At 42.4% G+C, this 14,521-nt stretch overlaps 1 protein-coding gene across 4 annotated transcripts in view; it reads left to right on the forward strand.

Moving 5' to 3' along the window:
• Positions 1–4,873: 4,873 nt before the first annotated feature.
• The window catches only part of MBOAT2 (membrane bound O-acyltransferase domain containing 2), a 98,377-nt gene continuing 88,729 nt past the window's right edge, over positions 4,874–14,521 (forward strand). The window contains exons 1-2 of one of the 4 annotated variants that reach the window (XM_068937224.1): positions 4,917–5,136; positions 5,717–6,128. Coding sequence is in view for 1 of the 4 variants with exons in the window: in XM_068937222.1 (XP_068793323.1) it covers positions 5,065–5,136 (72 nt within the window). In the remaining 3 variants the exon portion in view is untranslated. Of the gene's footprint in view, positions 5,137–5,593; positions 5,662–5,716; positions 6,129–14,521 lie in introns of those variants that run through there. The other 3 variants (XM_068937223.1, XM_068937222.1, XM_068937226.1) reach the window with 3 other exon arrangements.

The raw sequence follows: 14,521 nt of genomic DNA on the forward strand, positions 1-14,521 counted from the left end.
ATCAGGTTTGGCTGCTATTAAGTTCAACATGACCCACTGGCTGGCGAAGAGGAGGTGCCTCATTCTACACTGACTGAGTGTGTCAGTCAGAAGTACAAGGGAGGAATTTGCAGAGAGGGAGACTCAAAACTGTGTGTGGAGATGGAGGCAGTGGGGATGGAGGTAGTGCGACTTGAGGAGAGGGGCGGGAATGAAGTGTTGTACTGCTAAATCTACTATTTCTAGGGTTGATACGTGCAATTTTTATAAAGAATTTAAAATGAGTGGCAGACAATAATGCTAATAAGATGTATGGATGCTGAATATGTTTTATGACCAAACTTACAAAATGTTGTTTAAGTCAGTTGCTTTGCTCTTGTCATGCATGCCTGAAGTTCTTTAAAGAGGAAATTAACATCCAAGACCTGTACCTGAGTTGATTTTTGCAGCTGAAAAGTGAGCTTTTACTGATGCTTCTTTGTAAACTCTGCTTGATTTTGTTGACAGACTTAACCTTACAACTGAAAAACAAAATAGTCTGAGCTGAACATGAGTTCATGTACCAATGCATTTCCTCATCATAGAATTTACAAAACTTAAGTACTTAGATAAAAAAAAGCTGGTCTAAATCTATTTGACAATAGAAATTGGCTGCTGCCTTAAAAGCAGAGAAGCTCTCTCTCTTTCTCTCTCAGAAATAATTAAAAGATTGAAACAAATGAAGAAGTGAAAAATCTAGAAACAAACTCTTCCGTCATAAGACTCACAGGAAGGTTTTACTTACTGCCTCTAGAAAGGTATTTACGTCTTTCCTAATTAGTAAGAAGGCAAATAGATGTTACTTGACCTGGCAATCAACAGTTTTGTCATTAATAACAGTTTGTCCTAACAGTGTTGTCATTCATGCCTGCTGATTCATATCAACAACAGTCACATTGGGCTCTAAATTACCAGTACCAAAGAAGTGGCTAATTAAAGTTTATTTTAGTTGGTTGATGGTTCTGAAGATTATTATGGTGTACGGAATACTTGAAGGGATAGCAAAAGACTCTTTTGGAGGAAGGATGAGACACAAGCTTTCAAAAACGTCAAAAATTTCAAAAGTAGAACTTCTATTAACAGGAACTCAGTTTGACAGGCTTCAGCTTTTGCAGAAATATTTTTGTCTTTGCAATGAAGTGTCAAACATTTTAGGCTAAACAAAGCCAGATAGATAAGGCTAAAATAAGACTTTATTGTGGAAGTGATAGCCCCTACAGAGCTAATACTGAAACCAGCTTTCTTCTTGATCTATTTCGCTAAAAGGAGCTTCAATAACTGCTCCTATATCCTGATTGTGATCGTTTTCCTAGAAGTAACTTGTCATAGAAAAAGAGGAACAAGAACTGTACAAAATGAGGTGCAGCTAATAACTTTGTTCCGTTGTCCTTTTCTGTCCTCTGCTACAGATCTTCTCTTTTTATTTTCTATTGTGCATTGCCATATGAATAGACTAGTCTCAAAAACAACTGAATATCTTAAATACTCATTCAACTAAATGAAGTTTACAGAAAACTTAGTGTTTGTTACATCATTCTGATAGACAGTATGATCTCTATAGGGTGGAGAGTAGCCTCTGCAATTATTTTTATACCTAAGAACAATGAGCACTTATGGAATCATAAAAAGTTAATCATACATCATCAGAAATGCATGTTATGCCAAGCTATTCTCTAGGGGCTATTTAAATCAATATATGTCCTTCGGCATTTTGACTGGTAGCCTTTGGTAGAAAGAATTTCCCTGTGGAAGTACCACTTCTTGTTGATTATGTGCAATTTAACAGCATGAAAATAAGCAACATTTATTAAAAACTGTTCCACTTACGTGACCACCAGACTGTATAGACTCACTGCTCCGGGTACATTAGCTTCTTCACATTGCTCTCCACCCTTCTTGTCCACTGCATCATACGGAAGATTGTTGTATTTTAACTTTCAGGACTAGTCACATTGTTGGCATGTCATAACGTGATCTGGAATGTTACCTTTGTTCAGCTAGATGTTTTCGTCTTCCCATGGATAACATAGTACTTTTACACAGGCAGTAAATCCTCTGAAAACATATGCAATGCAATCTTCTTGCAAAAAAAGTGCAGGACCTAGCTCTACTGCAATGCCTGTGAACGCCCTTACAATGTAATTTACAGCAGACATCAAAGACAGGCTACTTCTTCTCTGGCAGAAGCTGCTTATTTTGCTGTTATTTTCTTCTTGTCCAACATTTGTATGCTTCAGTTTTAATTATAAACCTAGATTTTAAGCTCTGCGGGGCAGGACCCATTTTATTCTTTCATGTAAACAGTTTGCCCTGTCACTGCAGAGGGGTTATTTTGTGACTATTTTCAAGATGTATTTCTCGGATCTTGTCTTCCCCAACGCACCCCTTCTCAAATAAGAACACAAGAACATCTTCCCAAAACACCAAATTTCTCCAATGGAAACATGTAGCTATGAAACCTCATGCCATAGCTGCAAACTATTTATAATGATAATGTGGTTTACAGTCTAGATAAAGGTATATTTCAAATATAAACTCCTGTTCTAAGATCCTAGAAGTCACGGGAGGAAGCGTATTTTAGTATTTTCTGAGCATTGCTACAACACATACACAGAAAAAATAATAAAAATTATCAAAAAGGGGCCATGTTTTAAAACTAACTGACATTTTATACTGTAGTATTATGAGCTTGTTCACAATAATTTGTTAATGGAAACTATGGGGTTTCACTCAGCAGGTCAATTTTTTGCTGTGAATATTTCATGAAACTCTCAGTAATACCACCTCCATGGCTTTATACAGATGCACCAGAACCATCTCTTGTGACTAGACTGTGATTCAGAATAAGCTATCAGCTCTTTCTAAAGCAGCTTTTCTGTAGTTTCATTCCAGAATCTTTGGGTTAAGATTTCCAAAGATTCCTGCAAATATACAGATATATGTATACATACATATTTGTCTACTTATTAAGAGAAAAATAGATAAAGTAAGCTTCATCTTTTACACATACATACACACAAACACATGGATATGTATATGTATATAGCCTGATGTAGACTCTACTGGGCCCAGTGGCTTTCCTCTCCTATGAAGCTTCTCATGTGCGTATACATTCGCAGGTTCACATTTCATGGACTGATTCAGAATTTATTGGGACAAAGTGTTTATTTCCTTTCTGAAAGCAGCTCTCCTCGCTTTATTGCGAAAATACTCTGCTATTGTTTCTGAAGCTGCAGATGCTAGCACAACCATAATTGCCTGTCATGCAATGAAGAAATCTAATTAAAACCACTTATTTGTACCTATGAACTAGTCTCTTTAAATGCAGATAAAAGACCTTACCACAAGGTAAAAGGGAAGTACAGAATGTGGTCTTCAATTTAGTAGGAGAAGCAGTGGATTTGCTATCCAAAAATTACGCTTACCTCTATTTTTCAGCTACTACTCATTACCTGTGAACTTAAATGGATATGAAAATCACTCTCTCCAGCTGCCATTCCAGAAATGGTTCACACTCTTAGTGTGATACTGGACAAGGCACTTCATCTTTGCACATTTGTAAAATGAAGGAGAAATTCTTGTGTTTTAAGGGTAAGTTAGTGATGGCAGCATGGCTTTAGAAGTATAATATACAATAATTATAACAAATGTTTAATTAAGTGCAAAGAATAACCTGCAATTTTCTCCCAAGAGCCCCAGTATCCTAGGGTAGTTGTACAGAAACGAGCAGTATATTCCTTTGGAGGCTCTTTCACCCTATCATTTAGAAAACGATTAAGGTAAACGTTATTACACAAGAAAATATTCCACACTAACACAACAGAGAGCTCTAATTTAAAAGCGGCAGGTGGGCCACGAGAAGAGGATGATTTAACAAATAGCCTAGCGCAGGAGCGCATCGGCCGGGTAGAGGCTGCTGCGCGTCCCAGCCTCCAGCCGTGGAAGGCTGCTCTCTGGGCCTCTCCTACCCAACGTTCACGGGGCAGGAGGAGAAGCGCCGCGCTGCTGCCATCCCCACGTCGCTTCTGGCCTTCCCTAGGGGCACGCCGCTGCCGGCCTGAGCCCCGCGAGAAGAAACGCTGGCAGTTACGGCACTTTGGGTCTCTATATTTAACAACCAGGTTCCTAACAAGCCAAAAGCGGTACAGCTGATGGCCATACACCATAGATAAGAGTTGGTAAGTCAGTGCTTGGCCCTGGGAACAGTATGTTTCTACTCAGTTTCTGAGACCCCTTCGGCGCGCCCTGGGCAGCCTCAAGCGCCGCATCGCCATCCCTCCCGCGCCCCTCCGGCCCAGCCGCTCCGGGCCGCGGCCACCCCACAGCCGGTCGGGCCCCGGGCCCAGCTCCTCCGCGGGGCGGCGCCAGCGGCCCCCGCGCAAAGTGGGGGCCGTTTCCCCTCAGGGAGCCGCGCGCCCTTCCCGCGCCTCTCGCCTCGCAGGGCCGCGCGGCGGGGGCGCGCAGGGCGGCGGGGGCGCTCCGCACGGCGCCGCGCCAGGCCCCGCGCCCCACCCGCGCGCCGCGCGGCCCCACCTCACCACAGCACCGCCGCAGGCGCGGCGCCCCCCCCTCCCCCGGCCCCGGGCTGCCTCACCGGCCCCCGGCCCGCCCCGGCCACCGCCCCAAGGCTGCCCGGCGCTCCGCCCCAGCGCCGCCTGCCGCCTCGGCAACCCCGTTTTTGCGCGCCTCCCGCGCCCCGCGGCAGCACCGGCGCCGTCCCCCCGCCCCGCGGCCGCCCGCCCGCCCGGCACCGTCCTCCCCCTCCCGCCCTCCGGCCCGGGGCACGGCCGGCGGCGGGAGCCGCCTGGTCCCGCCCACTCGGTCGGGGGGCGGGGATTGGGCAAGGCCGCCTGTCACTCCGCGGCGGGGCCGCGCCTGGGTTGGCCGCTGGCGCTGTCACTCCGCGGCGGGGCCGCGCCGGCCCCTTGTTGTCACGGCGCCGCGCGGGGCTGAGGCTCTTCGTGCCGCCGCCGCCAGAGCCCGGGAGGGGAGCGGTTCCGCCGGCCTCGTCGCCCGCTCAGCCGCCGCGCGGGAGGCGCCCTCGCCATGGCCACCAGCACCACGGGCTCCACGCTGCTGCAGCCCCTCAGCAACGCCGTGCGCCTGCCCGTCGACCAGGTGAGGAGGGGGGAGGCGCCCGCCCGGGGGCTCGCCGGCGACGGGAGGGGCGGCGCCGCGCCGGCAGCGCCCCCGCGCCGCGCCTCGCCGCCCCCCCCCCCGGCTCGCCGCCGCCTCTCCATCCTCCCGCCTCCCTTCCGCCGGGCCCCGCCTCGCGGGGCGCCCCCGGCCGCCGCGGTGAGGGGGCGGGCGGCGGGCCCGGTCCGGCGCGGCCCGGCCCGGCTGCAGGTGCGCGGGCCCCGGTGGCCTTCCCCTGCCGCCGTGCGGGCTCAGGCCGCGGGGCTCGGCGTGCCGCCGTGCCGTGCCTCCGGCCGGGCGCGGATCCTCCGCGGGGAGGCGGCCGGTGCCGGCGCGGTGCTGCCTCTGCCGGGGGCTTTAATCGCGGTGGCAGCGCAAGGGGCGCGGCGCGTCACGGCGGCGAGGGCCGGCGGCGCGGCCCTGGCTCTGGCGGCGGGTCACCGAGAGATCCCTGGGCGATGTTAGTCCCCTGGCCTGCCCCGGCCGTCGGAGAGGTTCCCGAGCCAGGTTGGGAAGCTGAGGGTAACGGCTGAAGTTGTACAGGATGGTTTTTTTTTTACAGGTGTGGTGGTCTGGCCCTCCTGAATCTCCAGAATATTTGTGTGTTCACCGGTTTTTAGTATTGCGTGCATATTTGTAACATGGCATGCAGCTAGAGAAAACGTTTCAGAAAGGAAGATTTCTAAGTAACTTTGCCTATAGATGCGTAACACCAGGAAACTTCATGTGAGGACTTCTTTGAAGAAAGCATCTAAGATAGTGTATGAATGAATGAAATGTATTAAGGAAAACTGTCTGGGCTCATGTAGAGAGAGGAGTTTGTGAGCTGGCTTCCCAAAACCCACCTGATGAGCGAAAAAAGTAATTAGTAAGCACAGAGGAAGGATGGTGAAAGACTATTTTGGAAATGACTGAACTATGATTTCTTTTTTGTTTGCTTGTTTTCTTTCCCTGACCAGTTTGCAAGAATTGGGGTGAGATACATTTTTATATGTATCCTTAACCTAAAGTTTGCTTCTTTTAGTTTTCTAGAAGATGACAAGTTCAAACTGAACTTGCTGTGATGGCACAGATACTAGTACAACACCCAGTGATATCTGCATCCTGAATCAATGGCCACATGTGGCTCAGTACCTCTTATGCACAAGCCATAAGCCCTTTCAGGCAGGTGCCATGTATTTATTTCTTTAAAGAACGTAGCTTTTACAGGTATTGCAAATCAAATAATAACGGATGACTGCCTCTTAAGGCATGGTCCAGTGATGCTGATGTCTTTATAACCACTTATCTATTTATAATAGCAATCGTAAATTTACCCGCTTCATGATGTAGCGTTACTTCTACCAAATTTAAGTATTGTTGATATTTTGATGATAATAAAGTTAGTTTTCCATCAAAGTTTGGAAAATGTGCCTGGATTGGATGTTTCGCAGCAGAAGCTTCTGTAAGAACAACGTTTTTTGGCTTTTTTTTTTGAAGCACTATTTATGAGATCTGTAGAAGTTTTTGGGGATAATCGCAATGTAGGGTGGCTTAAAAGATCTGCTGTTACAAGCAGTTAAAAGTGTACATACCTTGTTTTTAGGTGTCAGTGGACCCTATATAATATAGGCCCAGGCTTGTATGAGGAGCAATGATTATAACTGGAATATGAGTTGAAGAGTTACAAAACTATGCCACACACTAAGAAAAACATATCCATGTTTAAAAAATGAACAAACAAGCACTTCAACATGAGTTGAAGTGAGAGAGGTGTGTGTGTGGTGTGATGTGTGGTGTTTTTAGCATCTGCCTTGATAATAAGTTTGTAATACAGAAAGAATGTGGAGTGTGTTCAGTGTAATCAAATCGGGCTTGGTAGAGGAGAGAATGAGGGCAGACAGCAGAAAGGAAGTGCTGATATTCTGATGCTTGAAAAAAAAGAAGTAGAAAAGAATAAAGGTTTTCTGATTATTAGTTTATTTCTGCTGTTTAATCCAAATCCATACTGTAACAGTCATACCAGTACAGTGGATACTCAACAGCGGGCACTCCAGAATAATATGCCATCCAAGCACAGAATCACACCTCTCAGAAGCAGTGGATAAAGGTGAATCGGTTTCATGCCTCTACTTCTGTGTTTCTGTTTTGACTGCAGGTGCATACCAATCTTTATAATCCCAAATGTTGTGGTTGTGATTTACAGTTAAGTAATTACCATCTGTGGTTACCCTGCTATACGGTTTAGTGAAGGCAGAGGTGTGCGACTCTGGGAGGCCAAATGCAGATAGTGTGTGTCAATGCTATTCTTCTGTCTTGGTATTAAAGCAAATGGACAAAAACTTCCACTTTTTGACGAGGAATATAAATAAGCAGGTATGTCAGTTAAAGGTGAAGCTTCTACCTCTAAGATCAAAATAACTAATGGGATTAAAATCTGTGGATTGAGTTATAGGAATTAATTAGTTTTTGACTCGATATTTGGTAAAACTAGAGGCATTGATATATTTGAAAATAATATGGGTTAACTGCTAGTTAGAGATCAGTGTAAAAAATGGAGGATGACAGCTCCACCAGAGCTGTCTAATGTACTAGTAAGAAGAACAGTCTCCTTGGTGAGCCCAACTGTGTTACTAGAGAAATGCCTTGTTTCTCTATCGGCGAGCTGTTCTTAAACCTTACTTCTGGGTACTAGAGTACAAGCTAGCTATTGGAATGGAGGAGAACTTGTTTTCCCTTTTGTTTATATCCCCTGACTAGGTATTTTGTAACTTGCCACTATGATAACCCTTCCTTTGGCTCTTATTTTGAGTTGTGTTGCACCAAGTTAGCTGAGGTATCTACTTGGAAAAGCAAATGTTTTTCAGTAGGTTGATTGTTCTACTCTCACTGAAGAGTGTTTTATGTTGTTTTCGGTCTTTTGGTGCTAGGGAAGATGCTTCATATAAGCAAGAACCTTGGGCTGTCTCTATAGATTGGGGAGGACAAACTTGCATACCTTTCTTCTGTATTTTCTTATGAAAAGATATTCTCGTATGCCTAGGGGCTAAAAGCCTAATATAAGAACTGTATCCTTTCACTTTTTGTGGAATACAAGTTTGCTGCTCACTTAAAGGAAGCATTCTGTTCACAACTATACCTTTTTGGGTCCTTGAAGTTAATTAACGAATGTTTATATAAAAACACAGTTATTTTTCTGTCTTGTTTAGGGAGAGAGGGAGTAAAAGTAGTTATATCCTTCCTGCCCTTTACAGCCAAAGAGAAGAGAGGGAAGGATGATGATAAAAACTTGGTTGCTATAGAATTGTATATTGCACAATGCATTGAGGTTGCGACTTTAAGCATTTTATTATATTTTTCTCTCTCACTTAGGGTTCTGTTTTTCCTGCCGATGTTCCTGTAGTATTTGTGCTTATGTCACTGCTTTTTTTTCTCAGGAGCGAAGCGTGGCAACTAGTGCACTTGACGTGGGTCCCATTTTTAGCTCTGGCGCTGTCTTGCTGATTGTCTGTTGACAAAATCACTTCTCTTCATGACACGTCAGCTTACCTGACGTTAGCATGGAAATATTTAAAATGTCTATGAGATGAGAAGGGTTTTAGGAGAGCAAAGCTTTCTTCTTCGTTTTAGGTCCCTGCAGGGTTAGTTTATGTTCAGAGCATAATCTTTGCTTTCCCGGCTTCCACCAGAGGGAGCAAAATTTTTATCTGAAAATAGGCAAAAATTGGTTGAATTATTATGGTCCTTCGTTTGCCATAGGAGGTTGACTGTGGTGATGTTGTGAGCATGAACTCTGTGGATTGTCCAGATAAGAAGTTTGAGGCTCTAAGGCATGAGCTGAAGAACTGGATCAACTAAGCTATGTTTAGTGACTGTCTTTTAGATGATAAATGAAAGACTGTTGCTCTGAGCACTAACAGTAGAGCTATGCAAAGCTATATGGGTTGAATAAAATGTCATGCCTATAATTATGCACTTCATTTAAAATCCAGAATTTGAAGACAAGCCGTAGTTTTGAACAAAGTCACTGAATTTCATTGTAGTTTCCGCACTTTTTGTGTTTTTGAACTTTAATTTTAGCTCTTATTTGAATACATTTGTTTGTTTGTGTAGAATAAATATAATTTTCTACATGAGTGCCATCAGCCTCCACAGAATCTAAACTGACTTTTTTAAACAAGCATAAGCATGAAAAAGTCCTCCTAAACATAAACCATATAAACTAGTGCAACGGCTTCCTTAATTTAGCGATGACAGGCAACTCTGCTGCATCTACCTCTCTCCATAATTTTCTAAAGCAGACTCTGCTGGCTTTATGATATGAAATTCGTGGCCTCTCTTTGTGGGGAGGAATTCCAGTCTTGGCTCTTGTGTTTCATACTGGCTTTCTAGGATTTTAGTTTTCCTGTGCATGATACCTCTCCTTTTGCAGAAGGTGACCTAAGTTACTTTCAGGGTGTCCTTAATGCACTCAGTTCTGCATAAAAGCAGTGATTGTTGATATATCTTGGGGTTTCATCTGGTTGCCTTCAAGAAGAGTTGGCAGGATTTTTGTTTTCCCTGATAGATACGTATGAGATGTGTATTCCTCATACCCATGTGATTGGCAAGATGTATCTGCAAATTTTTTGACTTTCTTTTGAGGCTTTGGAGATAAGCCACAGATGGAATTCAGAAAAGACACCAGGCTTGGAGGTAGAGCAGGGAATCATTTTACTTTGATGCAGTGTGCGCCTGATTTGTCTGCAGGCTGCATCTGGACATGTCTTCTAGCTCGCTCTCTGTTATTTCACAAAGCCTTGGGCATTAGTGATGCCTTAGTCTCCCTGGTTTTGTGCCCGGGCAACATAACTTAGCCTCCTAAGGACTGAAATGCTTTAGTCTAATGAAAGGGTTTTTGTTTAAATATAGAGGGGAAATGAAAAAGTTTGTTATGTATAGCAGTCCAGAATAGATGGCCTAGTATTCATCTTAAGAATTATAAGATTACGAAAAAAGTGCCCCAAGTTTTTTGTTTTGTTTTGATTTCTTTTTCTCACTGTTAATTCTTAGACCCTTGTGTGCAGCTCTGAAATTTGAAGCAGCATGTTGTGATCCAGGAAATTTATGTGTAATAGAGGTGGTAGTATTGATGGGCGTGTAAAATCCAAGCGCTGCAGATAAGGGAGCGATAGGATAAGAGAACTGGGCCTCTACTTTGACCTGTATTTTCCTTATCTGCTGCTAGCAGCAGTCAGAAGAATGAAGGGTGGATAGTAAAGCGTGATCTCCCATCACAATAGATGGAGACTGTGGTGGGTGACAAGGAGATGGGGTGCAAAAAAATACTGTTTCTCTGTTCTGTATATCTTGTTCTCCATGGCTTCAAATATTTTCTGATGCGCTGGCAAAGTCCAGGGATGATATTTTTGCTGAATTCTTAACTTTCCTTTGAATTGGTGGAAAGAAGGGAGCACGTCATCAAAAGGATCTAGTCCACTTGCAGTGACCCCTTTCTCCATTTTTAATACTAGGATTTAAGTGTTGACTTAATTCTCTACAGATTGTTGGTTAAAGTTTCTCTCTAATGTAGAATGTGTAGAGAAGGCTGCCAAGGTAAGAGAAAAATGTGCTAGAGTGGAAGTTATAGGAAACAACTGTAGAACAAAAGAGGAAGGCAGACACTGGTTACAATGTTGGAAAAGAGGAACCATCTATGAAGTGAAAGAAGGCTGCAGGAGACCAGAAATACCTCTCTGTTTAATGCAGACTTATGAATGTTGTTGCAACAGCATAAAAGGTGTATAGCTGTTATTATTTAATAATAATAATCTTTAATTTTTAGGGAGATAGCAGCAGCAAATATTCATCCTGATGTAATCATGCTCACTTTGATACTGGCAAGTTTTCTCTAGTGTGTGCAAAGTAGCAGGAAAAACTCAACTATTAGGTACAGCCCAAAGTTTATACAGTCTTTACCTGAGCACTTCTATAGTTGCCTGCTTTGTTTCATCAAATTGTTTTTTTTCTGTCTTTGAAGAAATTCATTTGGATAGTGTGTAAACAGCTTCTGATTTATGTTCACTACAGTGCCATTCGTTTCTGCATTCAGAATACCTTTCAGAAATTGCTACGAAAATGCTGCAGTCCTGGGATGTTGAAAAGAACGTTGAGTGCCCAAAGAACACCCTAATAAAAACGTTAAGGCATGCAAGAGTAACTTATTTACTGAATACATGGTTTTACTATGTTGCTTTCTGTTTGCTTTTGAAGTATTATTATGGTGTATCTATTGTACTGCAGCTGTATAGTTCTTTATGGGCTTTCTTGGGTACAGTACTGGTTTAAACAAAGAGCTCTGAAAACTGAAATAAATAAGATCAGTCACCATTATAGCTCATTAGCCTGGGTATCTGTTGACCTCAAGTCCTGTTTAGCTGTCTCTGTATTGACCTAATGAAGCTCTGTGATGTATTTGTTGCAGCCTTATTTGTGACATCTCTTCGTTACACTTGTGATTTAGACTAATGTGCACTTTTTTATGTAACAGTTGCCAAGTTATTTTTTCTTGTTTTCCAAGCTTTTGAACAAGGGAGTCTAGATTGCCTTCCCCCTCTCCCTCTTCCCCCCCCCCCCCCCACCAAATCCTCCAAAAGGTGAAGAGAAACTACAGTCAGCCAGGTGAAAACCTGTTTCCTTAAAGTATTTCTCTTTGTAGTGTTTCTTTTACAAAGAATGTCGATGTAGTCCTTCAAGTAGGGGTATTTCATTCTCCTGCTTTCCTTTGGAAAATAGTTTAAATTTCATTGTTAGTAGTAGTGTTTTTGCATTCAAGTGAACTGAGCTGCTGAGCTATTTCAAGGTGTCTGCAAATCTAGATCGATGCTAGTTATGCCTGCCTATTTGAAATGTTTTCAGCAACTGAATAATCCTATGGAAAGGAAGGCATCCAAACCTCTGACTTCTGCTCTGGAATAATGTATCTGAAGGTAAAGAAGTTATTTTGGCTTGACTGTAAAGATGTAATTTATATTGCAGTAGTTGGGATTTTGGAGTTTCCTTTTCACTCAAAAGGTGGGCTCGCAATCCAGAGTATAATGAGCAGGGGTTTGGTATGCAAGGTTGAGAAGCTGGGAAGAAGTAGCTGAGGTCACCGTGAACCTGCAGGAAACTTAGAAGCCCGTTAGACCGTTAGAAGCCCAGTGATAGCTACCAGCTCTCTAGCTTTACAATATGTTAACAAATACCTACTGTAATAGGATTAAATGGAAGAAGTTAAATAAAATATCTGTGGAAGCATAATTCCAAATGTTACTAAACTACTTCTAGAAGAAAACTGAATTAGTTTGAAAAACAGTAAACAACTGAAAGTAGTGTCTATTACTTCTGCAAGTTGTTGTGCATATTCCAAATATTTATGGGACTCTCGTTGCTGTGATGCTAAGAGACTTTTTAGGTGGCTGATTTCACACAAATTCTTCCTGAATTGGGAAGAGCAGGAGGGAGAGTAGAAGTGAAGGAAAAGAGACTATCTGAAGTCATTGAATGGAAGGAGCAGTGAAATCCCCCCCTCCTTTTTTTAAATGGGAAACAGAGAAGGTAGGTCTTACGTTTTGAAGATGAGGAATACGTTTTAGTTGTTTATTCAGCAACCGTAATAGTCAATTTAATTTTTGCAGGCTTCATATAGAAGAGAGTGTTACTTTCTATGTTTTTGTTGCTTATTCAATGTGTTTCAGTTTCTTGCCCATCAGCAGAATATAATACTGTCACTGTAGGTTTTAATGGGGAAAGCGGCCATTTCTGATTGTATTTGAAAAGGATACTTCCCATAGCTATTGGGTATTCTGCTTTATTTTAAAATGGTCAGGAAAGTGAGTTCTAGTAAACTTGGAAAATTGTTACAAAACATCTACCAGTATAGTGGTTGTTTAAGTGTTAAAATGAATAAAAAATGTCATCCAAATACACATTTGGATATCTTATTTATTGCTGATACTCATATGATGAAGAGTTAGAGGACTGGGTTTTGAAGTTACTTGCTAAGAGCTAACTGGCTGAAGTTGTTTTATTTATTAATGCAATTTCTTTCCTCCTCCAAAGTTATGAGACTGCTGGAAAAAGACTGCCTGTGGAATTTACCCACAAGCATGATACTAAACTTCTTAAAATGCTGTGTATACCAGCAATTCTTGATCAATGTTTGTGTAATATTTGCATGGTATTTAGATTCTGGATACCTGCTGTGTAAAGCAGAATCTTAATTATAAGATTATATGAATATATTCTGTGTTTAATTGACCATGTCTGTACAATTCATTAAGAAAATAGAAAAAAAATCACTGGGTGGGTTGAAAGGAATAAGATATGCAGTCATTGCCTTAATTGTGAAACGGCTATACACTGTTACCTGATCAGATAAAAAACTGATTTATTTGAGCTGACTTAAAAAGAGGGCGCTTTTTCCACTGTAATCTTTGGTAATATTTTAACTACAATGATGCAAAGTGTTTGTGTTCCCTGACTCTAGGTTCTTTAAAAGTAATAAGAAAAATCAGCATTATTGGACCATGAGGAAGTCTCAGTCTGCTTTTCTTGTCCAAAATCATTTTTCTCTACCTAAAATTTCAGACTCTCATACTGAAGAGACTACAATGTTTTAAGCAATTTTTTTCTTAAAGGGGTGGTGTCTAGTATGGCCTGATGCAAAACAGTCTTGAGTGTCGTCTTTTTTTTTTTTTTTCTTGCCCTTGAGTTTTCTTTGACTCAGAATCCACTGAGCACCAAATTCCTAGTTAGCATGAAAATGCAGATTTGTTGGGGGCTCAAACAAAGACATTAGGGTGTGCGTGCAGCCAAGTGGACTTCTTTGGAGTTGTCTCAGCTGATGTATAGCATGGTGTGATCTGATTTGTGTACTGTGTGTTTTCCTCCTTCCTCCCCTTGACTGAGATGTTCTGTTTGCTTATTGCTATTATTATTTTTTAATTTGACCTTAATCTGCAATTTACCTTGTAACAATTTCTTCCTTTAGACTGTTTGGCCTCCGTTCCTCAACTGTTAAGTAGAGATAATAGTATTTCTTACCTTGCCAAAAAAAAAAAAAAAAAGCATCAAATTCATGAGAAACAGATGTTATTGTGATGGAAAGCATACAAGAGTGTTCTTCCTTACCCCTTCTCTCCAAAGAAGTGAAACCTATAAGAAAACATGCCTGAAAGTAGAAAGAATGTCAAATTTGACTTTCCTGGCCTTTCTGAAAGACTTCTTGGAAGTTTTGGATACACGTTACCAGTTCTGCTGGTCTTAGTGCAGAAGAAAATGGAATTCATAACAGTTCCCCCCTCTGCCCCCGGTACATATTAATTGAATAATTGAATGTATGTAAATAGCTTGACTAAGAATAACT

Source organism: Struthio camelus, chromosome 3 (genome assembly GCF_040807025.1).
Source record: "Struthio camelus isolate bStrCam1 chromosome 3, bStrCam1.hap1, whole genome shotgun sequence".
Classification (NCBI taxonomy): domain Eukaryota; kingdom Metazoa; phylum Chordata; class Aves; order Struthioniformes; family Struthionidae; genus Struthio; species Struthio camelus.